The sequence below is a fragment of the Haliaeetus leucocephalus genome, unplaced genomic scaffold (assembly GCF_000737465.1).
Source record: "Haliaeetus leucocephalus isolate CR32 unplaced genomic scaffold, Haliaeetus_leucocephalus-4.0 Scaffold168, whole genome shotgun sequence".
In the NCBI taxonomy this organism is placed as follows: domain Eukaryota; kingdom Metazoa; phylum Chordata; class Aves; order Accipitriformes; family Accipitridae; genus Haliaeetus; species Haliaeetus leucocephalus.
Genome location: NW_010972604.1, coordinates 549,117 through 564,410, shown reverse-complemented (window position 1 = coordinate 564,410; position 15,294 = coordinate 549,117). Strand labels below are relative to the sequence as shown.

Below are 15,294 nucleotides of genomic sequence, written 5' to 3'. Positions count from 1 at the left end.
TGAAGTCAAATCAGAAGACAGCAGGACAAATTGGTATATACCTGCATATTCCTTTACCTTTGCTGTGTGCGGCGGGGTAAATGATGCCTGGATGCCTCTCCTGCCCCGGACCTTGTGTCTGGAAGTGCTGCCCTGCTGCCAGCCCTCCATCTCATGTGGGATGGGAAGCTGAGACGAGCAGGAGCAAGCCAGGATCGTTTCAGTGTCCCTGGGGTGTGAAGGGGGGCTAAAAACAGTTTCACGAACGTTTCCAAACACAGATAGTGCCAATAAATCAGGGGAATGAACCTACAGTGGCGCAAGAAAAGCAAGGGTGTGTGAAAGGCAGCCAAAGAGGCCACTCAGATTTGCCAGGTCCCTGGTGGCCCCATGACATCCTGCTGGGGCACGGCCATGCTGCAGTTCACCCCAGCGGTGGGTCCCTGCGCTGAGCTGAGGGGCCGGCGCCGGTCCGGTCTCATACGCTCTTCTCCCCTTCCATGTGCTCCTTGGATGGAGAGGGCTGCTTGTCCTGGCTGCCCTCGGGGCCGGGTTTGGTGGGAGGAGTGGGGCTGCTGCTGGTGGCGGGCAGGAGGTTGGCAGACTGGAGCACAGCCTCCGAGTGCTCCCGGGCCTTCATGCGCAGCGCGGCCACGCTGGCGGTGCGGTTGCTTTGGCAGCCGTAGGTGGGCAGGAAGGAGAGGCCCATGGGGTCTGGAACGCAGCACGAGCACAGCGGGCTCCCTGGGGAGGAAGGAGACAAGGCACCATCACTGATGGGGAAGGTCATGGGGACCGTCTGACTGTTGCCTCCACGGTCAGTCTGGAGAGGGTAGAGATGGGGTTGGACTCTCGAATGGCAACAAATCCCTCCCCTGTTGACCTTTAGTGGGTACATAGATGTTCTCTGGATCAGGGCTAGAAAAGCCAGATCCTGTTCTGCTGAGGCCCACTGTGCAGGATCTTACACTGTGAGTCATCCAGGGTGACAAACAAAGTGAGGGAGGGCCAGCAGGCAGAAGCAAGCAGTGAAGTTTAGATCACACATGACATTTCCCCACAAGCGAGGCTGAGCTCGTCCCCTGCATCTTATACCAAGCTGCTGCTCTGTGGCTACTGTCAGCCCCATGCTGGAGGTGTCCCCTGTCCTCCACCTGCACACTGAAGCCTGATCAATTTGGGCAGCTGCATTTGGTGGGGGTCCCATCATTTATCTACACCTGAAAGATGACTGCAGAGAGAAAGGTGAAAATATTCTTTCTGGTTATTATGCAGGAATTAATGACCCTCTCCTATCTCACTGTAAGATGAGATAGGCTTCTCCTTGGCCAGGCCCATGCCAACTATTGGCATCATGCCTACCTGCAAGGGTCTGTTCTGCCCTCACCCACCCAATGTCTGTGTTGCTTAAGGATGCCACCTCGAAGAGAATGGCCCCCAGAAGAGAGCCAAGGCCACCTAAAGCTGCTGCTGCTGACACAGCTTAAGAGTCCCATCAGGAGAGACAGGCCAGACCATCTCTACCCTGTCATCTGACACACATGGGCTGTTCTGAGCAGGCAATAAAACACTGGAGAGAGGGTGAAATGGGTATTCCTCTCCCTTTTAAGCCAAAAGGCTCCCCTGCAACCCACTCCAGAGGCAGTCCTGACTCCACCAGCTGCTTCCTGAGCTAGACCACTGCAGGCTCTTCCTCTAGCTTATCTTCGATAATGCTGGGACCTGGACTAGTCCCCAAACAAGCACACCTGGAAGTGTAGGTTGACCACGGGGCAGGACATGTAATCCATCCCAAAAGCCACCCTGGTACCTAGCTTAGATGCATCTATTGAATGAAGGAGAATGTGTCAGAGGAGTAGGGAGGGGAGGCAGCGTGGAATGGCTGAGCTACTACTTTAATTTGCTCTCTGGTGAGAAACATTGGGTGACACCATTTTTCCACAGGTCTCAGAAGCCACGCAAACTCCACATCCTCTTCTACGTCCCTGGCAAAAGTCTGTCCTGTGCTGATATGCTACCTCCCAACAAGAAATAGCCGGGCTGCACACATCTTGACATGATGCAATGTCTTCCTCTGATCTTTCCAAGCCAAGGACTTGCTTTAATTTCTGCAGTTAATATTTGAGTTAAATGGCTCATGACTAAGTGATGGAACTAATAACCTGCAGGGAGCAGGTAGTCTTTCTTTTACACTTCTGCTCTCAGTAGCAACGGGTCAGCACCCATCTGCTAGGGATGAAGGCAGACAGTTGTTTGTTTTTAGGATGTTGGCAAGACTTCTACACAGCAATTGTCAGAGATTAGCAGCTTGCGGGTAACATTCAGGAAAAAGTACTCTTGGCATTTTAAAAAACAGAATCTACAAGGGACAAGTTATTAATGTACCTGGAAAGTCTTCTCTTGTAATACTCCTCTGCTAGAGCATATGATCAGCAAACCAACATTTCCATGGGTCCAGGCATTCAAATGAATTGCACGAGCAAGTTTCAGCACTTGACTAAAATCCTCCATTTTTTGCTTTTAGCACTAGGAAGCCCAATCTTGAATTCTGTGGCTGCTTTGAGCAGGTCAGAGGAGGGTTTATAACAAAATCCACTCAGTAACACAACCAACCAGTGCTACCACTATCCATGCTCATAAAATCATTTTTTGCCCTCTTGAATCACAGCCACTTCAGGGGTCCTAGATGGCCACTGTTTTAACAAGAGGGAGGAGAGGAAGATTGGCACTTCAGAGTCCCTACAGTTTGCAGCAGGTCTTTAGCTGCAGAAGCCACACAGAAGTCTGCTTTTTCACTACTATTAAGCCCCACTATCTTAAGGTTCAGCTCTGAAATGGCGAAGCACGGAGGCCTGCCTGTGCATCGGCTTTGCACTGCTGCTTTCTAATGCAACCTGAGTGAGACTTTCAAACACGGCTGTTCAGCTCCCAGGCTGAGGGGAGGGCTGGCCCGTCTGCAGTACCTAACGCAGGACTGAGCACAGACATTGTCTGCTTAGTGGGAGGTGGGGGAAAGTGGAAGAGGGTCTTCCCCTTTTCAAAAGAGCAGGAATCAGCTCCATCCCCTAAGAATAATTTTCATTCCATTGTTAGAGAGGGATAAAATATTTATCAGTCTTCAGTACCAATCTAAGCTTGCTTAATAATTAGACCTGATATTACCTAGTGGCTCTGCAACCTGAGGGTGCAGTTACCTGTGGTGGAAACTAGGCTACCTCTAGCAATAATTCACCCATAAACCATTCCTTTAATCTTCACTGAGGTTAAAACACTTGCAAAGAACAGCTCACGCCCCCCAAAAAAGTAAAGTAACGTGTCATTTGCTCCAGGGTCCAGCTAGAATACAGGAAAGTAGAATTTAGCTCCATTTCTTTTTAATGTAGGTTGTAAGGAAGGTTGAATCTACTTTGCAATTGCTTGTGTCTGCAGGTAGTAGGTCCAGTGAAATCTGCCGGACTTTGCTGACACAAAACCCATGACAAACAATGGGAGACTCAGGAGCTCAAGGTCTCCTCCTGCCCGTCAGTCAGCCCACGATGGACAGGGATGTGACTTTCACTGAGAAAGAGGCAGACATCAGTGGGTTTTTACATCATATTGCAGTAACCCTGAGTCCACAGTGGGAAAGGAAGGAATCGTTCCCAGTTATTTCAGATCCTCAGAGGAGTTTAGGCACCTAGCTCCCATCAAAATCAGTGAGGGTTAAGCTGTTAGCCCTAGATCTTGATCCAGCTTCCACTAACATCTATGACAGTCTGATATTACTTTAATGCCATTTGGATAAAGTTGCTACAATACGGACAGGGTACCATTTTCTTTCTTTCAGGAACTTACTGCCTCCTGTACACAAAATTAAAATACACAATTAGATTTCCATTAACTTAGAGCAAATTCTGCTGAATTGATCTGAACCTCCTTGTATTCCTATATGAGATCATACTTTAAATGCTTAGCCTGAACATAAATACTTAATGTAATAAATACAGTCTGAAATATTTGATCCACTTGGCAGTTTAATTGATCTACTACAGAGACTGACAGGAAAAATTAAATTAGTTCTGTCTTGTCTCTGCCAACATCACATTTCAATTGTAACAATATTTGATCTACATTTTTGGTTGTGGACTCTTCTGTGCAGTTCCAAGGTTCAGTTTCAGCTGAGAAGAGTGGGGTGGGAGCAGGGCCCTTATTGATACATAAGTATCAATATAATATATAAATAAATATATATTTACTATAAATATATAAAAATAAATATATATTTTAATATCTATTTTGTATTTCAACTCAACAATTCAAAAATTTAATAGATGGCTTTTCCAAAGGCAAAACCCCAACTCCTTCCCTCTTTCAGTATTTGTGCATATCAGCATTTGATATGGACAGCTGAACAGCAGCTTGACACAGATGGAAGCAAGGAAAAATTCCCATTTAAAATCCTCACCTGTCAATGCATGCTGTTTAGTTTTCAGAGGAAATATTATGCTTGATTTAAGCATTGTTTTCTTCTGATAGTAGTCACATTGGTTTGCTTGAGCTCTAAAGCCTCATAAACTCTGAAATCACTTTCACAAGGGTTAGAAGGTCAACAACAACTTCAAGTTCATAGTGTCATTTACCCATGAAAGGTGATTCAAAAAGGGAGCTCCCTCTTGCTCTTCATATATGATGCCAACACTCTGTCTATTAAAGCCTAAGGCAAAAGCAGGAAAAACAAAAGTGTCTTTATCCAAACCTTCTTGAGCTCTGAATCAGGAAGTTCAGAAGAACAACAAAGGCATGAACTTAAAGCCTGAAATGGAGAGGCACCAGATGCTCCAAGTATAATTTAGGGTAGCCTGAAGGCTGCTAAGTTGTGGTAGATGGTTCTTCCTTCTAGTGCCTAAGCTGGTTAACTGTGGAAGGCACTCTGTGCTGCCCAGAGGCTGGAAGAGCACTCCAGAGCTGACAGCAGAGTCCAAATGTTATAATTTCACATCTCCTTGGCTTGTGAACCCTATATGTCCAATGAAAACAACAAAGAGCTGGTGATCTGACTCAGTTGCTCTAGCAGGAGCCTTTTATGTAAATAACTCAACACTGGAACTGGAGGATTTCATCCTCCTTTATTTGTGCCATTAGTACTGTTCCAAAAAAATAATTCAGAAGCCAGGACCTTTCCTGTTTGGACAGGAAAGTTGGCAGCAAAGCCCACAAGACCTGGGAGAACAGAACTAGTCCTTTGAATACTGTCAGCTCAGCAACCATTTACCACTCTTCCGTTCCACATCAAAAATATGATCTGACCCTAAATCCTGCTGACATGTGTCACTCCAAGAGGGGTCAATAGAAACGCCTGCCCAGCTAAGGTCCACTAACCTAATCAAGGTTTGTCCTGGAGGAACAAGCCAGCACCCATTTCCTTCCCATGGCTCTTAGGGTTCCTAGTATCTGCATATTCCCTAATATTTGTGATAAAGAATAAAAAAATCTACCTGCAAGGTAGGACAATGCTAGAGTCAGGGACCTCTGATATGGAAATCAAAGTAATTTGCTTAAGGTCTGTGCATCTGCAGCAAACTAAAGAAATATTTTAGATTCTCTAAAGTCACAGTGACAGGTAAACTACGGAAAATGCCAAATAGAACCCACTTGATATATTTGCTATATTACATGAGAAAAGTCAGTAAGTCCATAATCAAGAATGACAGAGAAAATAAAGGACCTCTAGAGTTTTGAGTCCTGTTCCCCAGTCTTACAGTAAGCAGTGGTGCTTCAATTCAGTAAACACCAGTTCAAGGGTAAAAGTTAGGTCCTTGAACACTTATTTCTCAGCCTTGGTAATGGGAATTGCCCACTGTAATCGAGTGAATTCTCTTCATCTTTCCGTAATAGAAATTGAAAAGGAATGGGTGGGCAGTTCTAGTTGTTGCGTTTTTTTTCCTGGATACTGCAATTAAGCCTCCCTAATATGAACAACAGCAACCACAGCAGCAACAAACCATAAAAGAGCCTAATCAATGGTGCCCTGCAATATCCACTTTGATGTGCATAATGCAATCCTGCTTCTCTATCAGTGGTGTGGAGGTGCCGTGAAAACCAACTGAGCTATAACTTGCGCAGAACAGAGCTGTGGGTGAATTATGAAAGTAATTCCCTGGCAAGTGTAATTATTCCTCTCCTCATACACTGCACTCATCACAGGGTCTGGGGAAATTTCAACGGAATGTAACAGACACACTCTTGCCCTCAGCCACCGGAATGGTAGAACACTTCCGCTAAAAAACGGGGATTTTTGTTTACACCCATTAATAACATCTTCTACATTAATGAATTGCATTCATGCTGTCATCCATTAAGAAGGTACTTTGAGGTCTCTCTCTGCATAGAACACTAGCTTCTCCTGATGACTCTATTGTTATACAGCCCATAAATAAAACAAGTATTTTCCCTTCATATTTGAGGTCTGCAATTAAATCTGCTAAATGGACTGCAGATGCATGGTTTACAGTAAGTGATTCATCTTGGAAGATCATGGAAATGTCGAAGTCACCACAATGAAGTAGCATAGTTGTCAAATTAGGACAATTTCAGAGAGTAACAAACACCAGAAATTTCATCTATGCGAGCCAACCTGTTTCCTGACTATGGCCAGTGGTGAAGACCTAAAACCCTGAAGTAGGAAACCCTGTATACCATAGAAATTATGATCTTATGTTAATTTTTCAAATGAGAAATTGTATTTCCTGAAAGAATAGTACATAGTGAGGTGATAAGGTAGCTAACAGATGCTTGCTCCTAAGTACAGCCTCTGATGTGCTGAACTTCACAGAGGGAGAGGATTCAGCTAAGGAAGGAAAATGTCTGTTGTATTACTGAATAGAGAATATTTGATAGAAACAGAGAAAAACTGTCCAGTGGTAATATACTCTTCTCTGGAACGCTGTGTGCTCTGATTTACAGTTCTGATTGTTATTGTTTAGCCAGCCTGCTTTCTTCAGTGTCCTGCGGTGGTAATACCATCCCTTTGAGGACAAAAAAAGAAATCTCAGTTTCAGAGACAGTGGAGTTCATGGGGCATAGTGCTTAGGGAGAGTAGCTTTCTTTTCATTCATCAGAGCAGATCTGGTCTCATGTTCCAACAATATACCCCATTTTCCTAGAAGTGGTACATGTGGGGTTCAGATGAGCGCTGCCTGTTGAAGAGTTGCAGAGCCACACAAAGCAGGAGGCAAGCTTACAGTGAACCACACAGTCTTTCCAAAAGCAAAGTTGCAGGCTCAGTCCTTGCCCCATGCTAGGCTGTCCTGAGATTTCTTGTCTCTACTAGACCAACTTCATCATCAACTATTATACCCTTATACTACAAATTAGATCCAGGAACCACGTGCCCTAGACACTTTATGCAGCCTTGGAAGTCTGGGTCTGGAGCCAAGCAATCAAAGTCAGAGAAGGAGAAAGAGAGGTGTTAGTTTCTTTACAGAAGACAGAGAACTCTCAGGTGGCAGAATGAAAATGGTCCCTGAGAGCATAAAATAATTATTAATTAGTTACATCGCCATCATCACTTGTTATTCACTGTATTGATTTTAATTGTCTCCTACTAAAGCATCAGTCAAATATTACTCACTGACACCAATGAAGTGTTGGCTCACAAGCCCAACAAAGCACGTCTTGTCTCTTCAAAAGAATGAGAAAACAACCTAGACTTCCCAGTAGTATCTGATGTGCTGAGAGTGCCCATTTGTCTGCAGGCAGGTTTTACAGCCTTACTGAAGAATATGATTCCCTTTACTGGCCAGGATTGTTCTCCCAATGGTTGGAATACATATCTATTTATAGGATCCATATAGAGGAGCTGCATTTAATTTGACATCTGCATAGAAGAAAGCAGGGTCATGCACCAATTGGTAGTGAAATGGTGCTTTGATTCTGGACAACTATTTTGGTTTTAAAAGCACAAAGAATTCCTGATTGTCCTGGTTTCGGGTGGGATAAAGTTAATTTTCTTTCTAGTAGCTGGTATAGTGTTATGTAAGTTTTGCATTCAGTATGAGAAGAATGTTGATAACGCACTGATGTCTTCAGTTGTTGCTAAGTAGTGTTTAGACTAAGTCAAGGATTTTTCAGCTTCTCATGCCCAGCCAGCAAGAAGGCTGGAGGGGCATGAGAAGCTGGGAGGGGATACAGCCAGGGCAGCTGACCCAAACTGGCCAAAGGGGTATTCCATACCATGTGACGTCATGCCCAGTATATAAACTGGGGGAGCTGGCCAGGCTGGATCACTGCTTGGGAACTAAGTGGGCATCAGTTGGTGAGTGGTGAGCAATTGCATTGTGCATCACTTGTTTTGTATATTCCAATTCTTTTATTATTGTCATTATTATTATCATCATCATCATAGTAATTACTAGTTTCTCCTTTTCTGTCCTATTAAACTGTCTTTATCTCAACCCACAACTTTTACTTTTTTTTTCTGATTCTCTACCCCATCTAACTGGGTGGGAGGGAAGTGAGTGAGCAGCTGCGTGGTGCTTAGTTGCTGGCTGGGGTTAAACCACGACTCTGGTAGTTTCAAAGCATGGTTGGCACAAGAGAGATACCAGGAAGAGCTCTTGATCATTTCACTCTTCAATAAAACTTGAAAAATCTTGGAAAACCTTACTACTTGCTGAATTTCTCCTTATCCAAGCAATCCAAAACCGAAACAGCTCAGAATTTTATGCCCTGTGCTGAATTTGATGGGATTCTGTGTGGCATACAGTCCTATGCCATCAGAATCACTGTGGCAGAGTCCTGTCGGCATTTCTGCTGCAAAATGTGGCTAGATTGTCAAGGGAGAAGCTTAGGTCACTTCATTAAGACACATAAGGACACAGACTAATGCCCACCTAAATGTAGGGTTAGTTGTCCTTCAACAGGCCTGAAGTGTACAAATCAGCTCCTAGCTCAAAGGAGGAAATGAGAAGGGAGAGTCAAACAAACTGAATTGAGCAAGACGAAGAAGGTCATATAAAGGATTTGTGAATGCTGTGTCTCTCCCTGTCCTTTCCTTCCTTCCCACAACCATTATCTCTTCCTCCAGACTGACATGTGAGCTTGCTTGTGCTCTCAAATGCATTGATTTAGGTGAACCATCGTTCACCTGGTTGTTTCCATACCAAAGAAAAACAAAATGTGAATCAGGCCTGTGATAAATTTGGTCCACTCAGAACCTCTAGAGATCATCCTGTTCATCATTGTCAATTAACGAGACTGAAGCTCAAGGTCTGCTGTGCACAGCCCCTACCCCAGCCCAATGAATTGCTCTTGGAGAAACAGGGAAAGAGGAACTTGTAGAGATGAGCCAAGGAAAGAGGAGAAAATACTCTGTATATAAATACCACAAGAAAGGTGCTACAATTGTTCTTTGCCACCTTATGGAACAACAAATTCTTCCTCCTTAACCTCAAAGCCAAAATTTGACATTACTGAGGCCTAGCTGCAGAAGAAAAACATCGCTCCTCAAAGCAGCAGCTCAGTCTACCAGTTTCTTGCAAGTATAACAATATGCTGACAGGCACAGGCAGCTCCACAAAGTTCCTGGTAGGTGGATAGGCAGTTGCAGATGCAAAAAAAGGTGGATATATGGATACAAACCTGTAACTAGATTTCTTAAAATCAAAATATACCACGTTATCACATGCCCTTGCATGTATCTGGAGATTTCTAGTGCCAGGCAGGAAATATAAACTGGTCATCTCAGCAAGGAACTGCATATGTAGCTGACACCATTCATCAAGAGAATACACATGCATCTGGTAACTGACCATCCCTATACAAATTATAAAAAAATCTATATTTAGATTTGGGACCAATTTTTCAGGGACACTGCCTCTTAGCCTGGGCAACTGACTATAATAACTTTCTCTACAAGAGATTCAGGAGTAGGATTTTTCCTGCCCCTAGGTTGTAAAACTGCTATCAAGCAAAAAGGAGCAAATTATTAATTTCTCAATTTAGTGGCTGAGCTGTAAAATCACAGAAAAGAATATCTGGAAGTCTTCCAAATAAATAAAACTAAAAAAACCCTCATGACAATTTTTTTCATTCATTTTTATTTCATTTTGCTTGTTTGTTTTTTTTTATTTGGGTTATTTTTCTTAAAATTTAGCCACATTTAAACATGAAACACGTGAGAACTATGTATTGATGCATTTAATTTTCAAAATGCTTAAATGGAAATTTTAAGGAAAAAAAAAACCACCTTACTTCCATCCAAAATTATTCACTGAACACAACCCCATTTCCACAACTTTCAACCTGCCTGGGACTACATTTATCAATGACCTTTTTGCCTGAAGAATTTCACCCATATCTACTCCAGAGAGGCTGTCCCCGCCCAGTGAAAGAAGCCAAAAGTCTCTGCCTTAAAACTTTGCAGTCACAGAGCAGACATGAAGAGGACTCATGCAGTCCAACAGCCACTGCCCATTTACAGGGTTTAGGTTGACAGTCATCCTTTAAGTTTTAGGGTTCAGGTCACACCTCTGTGTGACTTTTCTTGATTCAAAATCACAGGTGCCACACCTATCAAAATACCAGTAGCTGTATGATGTGTCTGGCTTCAGCTTTTTTGAAAAGACAGGAGGGAAGGGGGAACAGGGAGCAGGACACTGGACTTAATGCAAAACTCAGCAGTTCCAAGCATTTACTTCAGGAATATACCTTGGTAATGCTGATCTAACTGGAAATACTCACGAAGAGCATGAGGTATGTCAGAGAATATAGTGAGAGGTATCAGAGGACATTTGTGTTCGTAGTAGAGGGTCTTAAACTGGGAAAGTTTCCCCACAGATTATTGCACCACATTGGGGCACAGAGTAAATGTATGTGCCACTTTGTGCTTGGCAGTGCTATGAGGCTTTACATCCTATAAATCTATAAATTGAATTCATCCTGCTTACACCCTTAGTCTTATAAATTGTTAGACTAGGAACAGCTAATGGATCAGCTGGTGATTTATTTTTAAAAGATGCATACTGCTGCTTTTTGGGAACTGAAAGGATATGGATATACCCTGGATATACCCTTCCTGAAGCCTGGGTCCCAGGTAATAAGGATTTACTTTCTATCCTCCCCTGTCTCCACGCTCACACTTTATTCAAGTTCTCAAAGCGGACATGCTGTTCAAGAAGAGAAAGGTCTGGCATTGTGCAGAGATGTACTGCAAAGGAAACCACATGCAAAGAGCAGATGAGGCATCAGTAACAGTGCCAGGTAATGTATAATGCAAAAGGATGTGTATAACTAATTTATTAGTATAAATTTGACTCTTAAAAGAAAGCATACGCAAGGAAAACTCTAAAGGAGAAAACCCTACCTGCCTTGCTTCTTGAGACAAACCCTGACCTCACTAAAACTAACCAAGTAAAATGAAGGAGCTTCGCCACAAATATGCTACAAGTTACAACAGGAGACTCACTCCTGTACCTGCAGCATCAGTCAGTGCAATTACTGCCAATCATAACAGAAAGAAGGATCCATCATTTCCCAAAGACTTCCCTGCTGCCTCAGGTGGGACCATGCTGCTTAGCTTGAAAGAGCCACTCTTTGAGCTTATCCCTGAAGTTAAACCAAGTCACTTACCTTTTAGAGAGGCGACATGGGATAAAGCTTGTGCATAGGTGGCTGTGTTGAGAAGAGTCCCCGGCAGGCAGGAGGGGAAGAAAGGTCCTGTAGGACCTACTGCTCGGCTCAGGCTGATGGAGAAGAGAAAACAAGTTCCTTACAAAACTACGGAACTAGTTGGTTCCAAAGACAGCATTTGTGCATGCACACAAACACGTTGGTGTCTCAGCATCCAACTAGATGGGACCAAGCCTGGATAACATTAGCCTCCCAAGGCCACCAGCTTCTCAGCATCTCCACAGGGAGCAGTGAGTTGCAAGAGAGACAGCTCGTCTTCTAATGATTTGGGCTCTACCTGAAGATGACACTGTGTAGGTCAAGGGTTAGCAGCAGGCAAGTCTGTATATATACATATGTATGATGCATGCTTGCCCCAAAGAGACGCAGTTGATAACATGTATTACTCTTACCTCTGCTGGATCTCCAGACTCTCTTTTTTATTCCTGGTTTGATCTGCTGGAGAAGGGGAATTTAAATTCCTTGCAGGAGGAGCCACCTCAGCCATTGTTTCCTTAGAGCCCTCTTGGTCAGAAGCACCCCTCTCTGTTTTCCTCCATTTAGCTCGTCGATTTTGGAACCACACCTGGAGCAGGAGAGCAATCCAGGCTGAATACCATGTTTAGCCAAATGCAAAGCAAGGAAATTGTAAATTGTTACTCTGGTGAAATCAGTCATTTAGAAGCTTGGCTAAAAATTCCTCTTATTTTGTGTCCCCACTGTTATTCTAGTTGAGCCTTAGGATTACATTTATATGTGGAATATTTCTGTGTCTGGAAAACAAGCCAGGAATGTCTAAAGATATTCAAAAGGCATGTCAAAAATGAAAAAAAAAAACCCATAAAAAAGAATTTTGATGTTACTGTGCCAGTTAGCAAAACACTTAAACATGTACTTACCTTTATGCACGCATTTAATTCTCACTGATTTCTATGTTTTAACACATCTAAAAGCCTTTTGTATAGGGATGGACTTAAATATGTATCTAAGCACTCTGGCAAAACCATATATAAGTCTTTAAATGAGCTGCTGCTAGAATCAGAGAGGTCAGAAATGAAAAGGTATGTATTAGGCCATCTTATCCAGCCCATTTCCTGGAGAGGACTGATACTTGCTGTTATTCCTCTGATGTATTTGTCCAGTCTGCATTTAGACAACTCAAAAGGTGGTAGATACTAATTTTGGAAGATCATTCTGCAGTTTAATACACACCATTTCCAAAACTTACTTTTTCCCTGTAATGCAATACAAATATTCATGTTCTTGATTTTATCCCCTGACTTTGAGTCCAAACACATTTTTTTTTTCCATTTACCTTGGAGCTTATGCTCTGAAAGCACTTTATTTGAGGTGGAAAATGCCAAGCCTCTCTTGAGGTCAGGAAATCCACATTTTAATACATGACTTCAAGTATAGGCGAGATTGTTATTATTATTATTCTCCTCCTCCAACTCCATTTTAGTTAGCTGCCTTTTAATTGCATGTATCAGCAAACGTTGAATAATGATTTTATCTATATTCTAAATTTAGAGCAGTTAAATGCAAAGCAAAATGCAGACACTTTCTTGTGTCTTAATTGAATGAAGGTCACAGCTATAACAACATTTAATTGAGCTATTTTTCATTATCATATTTTAATGACTTTGCACTGACAGTTCGCCTGCTTCTGAGGAAAGAGCATGATGAAGTCGTTTATTTCCCTATTTAGTTATTGTTTGACAACATCATCTTCGATTAAGACTCTGCTTTATAGCACATTAATCATATTTGAATGAGCAAGGGGTATAAATGTAAACATATCTCCCATCCTCTGTGTTTCCCCATGTCCCTGCATGAAAGCAGGCTAAACAAATGCTTGCATCTATTGTCTGTTTGCATAATAGCCAACAACAAGGCTAAACACCAGTCCTCAGCAATCTAATTGTCACCACCCCTATCTCACCCTTGCACCTTTCAGGAAGAAGTTATGATCTTCCACTTCTGAATGCTCAATAATTGTCCCATTTATCTCAATTTGCAGTTCAGTCTTTAGGCACCAATAGCCAAAATGGCATTTTTTATTATTTTTTTTAAGCCAGTACCTACAATGCAGTGGCAAAAGGAGATTTTCATTTCCAAATAATAATCAGTTTAATTTGCCCGCATATGACCAATGATTCATGTTCAGATTTAATAATCAGGATCGCATAATCTGATTATAGGAGAAATAATTTGTTTACAATCCCCAATTTACTGTGGTGAATTCCATTATCTCTCTTCAGCCATTGGGTTTTAAGAGATACTAACATGACCCTAGGGAACAAAAGGCAAGCTATTATATTTCCTACAATTAGATCTTTGCATAGTCTTAACCCCGAGCACCTAAATAAAATAAAAAAAAAAATACAAAAACAGCGTGCAGAAAAGCCCCATAAATAAAATGAATACATAATTGTGTTCAAAAAAATGGTTTGCAACTCTGTGGTGGATGCCTGCGGAGTTACAGGGATCCATCTCTGACAACTGCAGGACTGCTGTTCTTAGCAGAGCTTGTAGACACACAAAGTTAATCCCTGGATATGGAAAAGCAAACACTTGGATCAAAAAAAAAAAGTGGGGAGAAGGAAGGAAGGAAGGAAGGGGTGGAAAAGAGGGGGACTGAAAGAGAGTGATCGTGGCCAATGGTATTTATTGGATCATATTAACAGTGTGGGAATTGCTCTGCAGGCTCTTTAGCTGTTTTAATTAAGTGTTTAGAAAGAAGGAGAAAGAGAGAAAAGTTGAAGAGGTGCAGAAGATTTCTTCCTGGCAGTTGGGCTCCCTGCAGTTGACTAACCCCATTGCTCGACAGTGGTCATAGTTGCTTTGGAGAATCACGTCTCAGCTCTTTTCTCCACACACACACCCCCTCCAAAAGCAAGGAAATGGATGTGCATTGATGTAATTTAGTACCTTGGAGACGCGGACAAATTAGTGTAGAACATTATCACTAGTTAATTATGAATGACCGATTAATCAACCTAATCTAATATTCCACATTATGTTGATGTTATTAAAGTGCATCATGAAAATGACAGATCGTCTTCATTTGCTTTCTTTGGCCAAATGTGCACTCTGCAGTCATGATGTCAAAAAAAAAAAAAAAAAGTTTGCCAGTTTGAATACCCAAGAGTTAAATAATTCCCCAGAACGTTTACCTGCACCCTGGCTTCCGTGAGGTTGATCTTCATAGCCAGCTCTTCCCTAGTGAACACATCGGGGTAGTGGGTTTGGGCAAAAACGGCTTCCAGTGCCTCGAGCTGGTGGAGGGGAGAAGAGCAAACACATCTATCTGTCAGGGGCAGGGCACGGCGTGGGGCGCGGCGCGGCCCGGGGAGCTGCCGGCCCGGGGGCGTCCGTCCAGCTGCCCCAGGGGGGTTTCTGCGAGGGCTGGGGACGCGGGGCCGCCCGAGGCAGCGGGCCGGGCAGGGAGCCGGGCGGGGCGGGCGGCGGGCAGGCAAGGGAGCAGGCAGGGGGCAATCGGGGCGCAGGTCAGGGGGCAGAGAGGAGCAGGCTCCTACCTGCTGCAGGGTGAAGGTGGTGCGGTTGCGGCGCTGCTTCCTACGCAGGAACCCGTCGTCGAAGTCGCCGGCGGAGTGACCTCCGAAGGGGGCCGCGCCTGCGGGCGGAAAGCCGCCTTAGGGGCCGCGG

The 15,294-nt window shown here is 43.4% G+C and overlaps 1 protein-coding gene across 1 annotated transcript in view; it reads right to left on the bottom strand.

Annotated features, from left to right (window-relative positions):
- Positions 1 to 457: 457 nt before the first annotated feature.
- Positions 458 to 15,294, bottom strand: part of DRGX (dorsal root ganglia homeobox) — a 17,694-nt gene continuing 2,857 nt past the window's right edge. Inside the window, exons 2-6 of the mRNA XM_010563470.1 lie at positions 15,165 to 15,262; positions 14,802 to 14,903; positions 12,039 to 12,211; positions 11,587 to 11,699; positions 458 to 723 (exon numbers count right to left, since the gene is read on the bottom strand). Coding sequence (XP_010561772.1) covers positions 458 to 723; positions 11,587 to 11,699; positions 12,039 to 12,211; positions 14,802 to 14,903; positions 15,165 to 15,262 — 752 coding nt within the window. The remainder of the gene's footprint in view (positions 724 to 11,586; positions 11,700 to 12,038; positions 12,212 to 14,801; positions 14,904 to 15,164; positions 15,263 to 15,294) is intronic.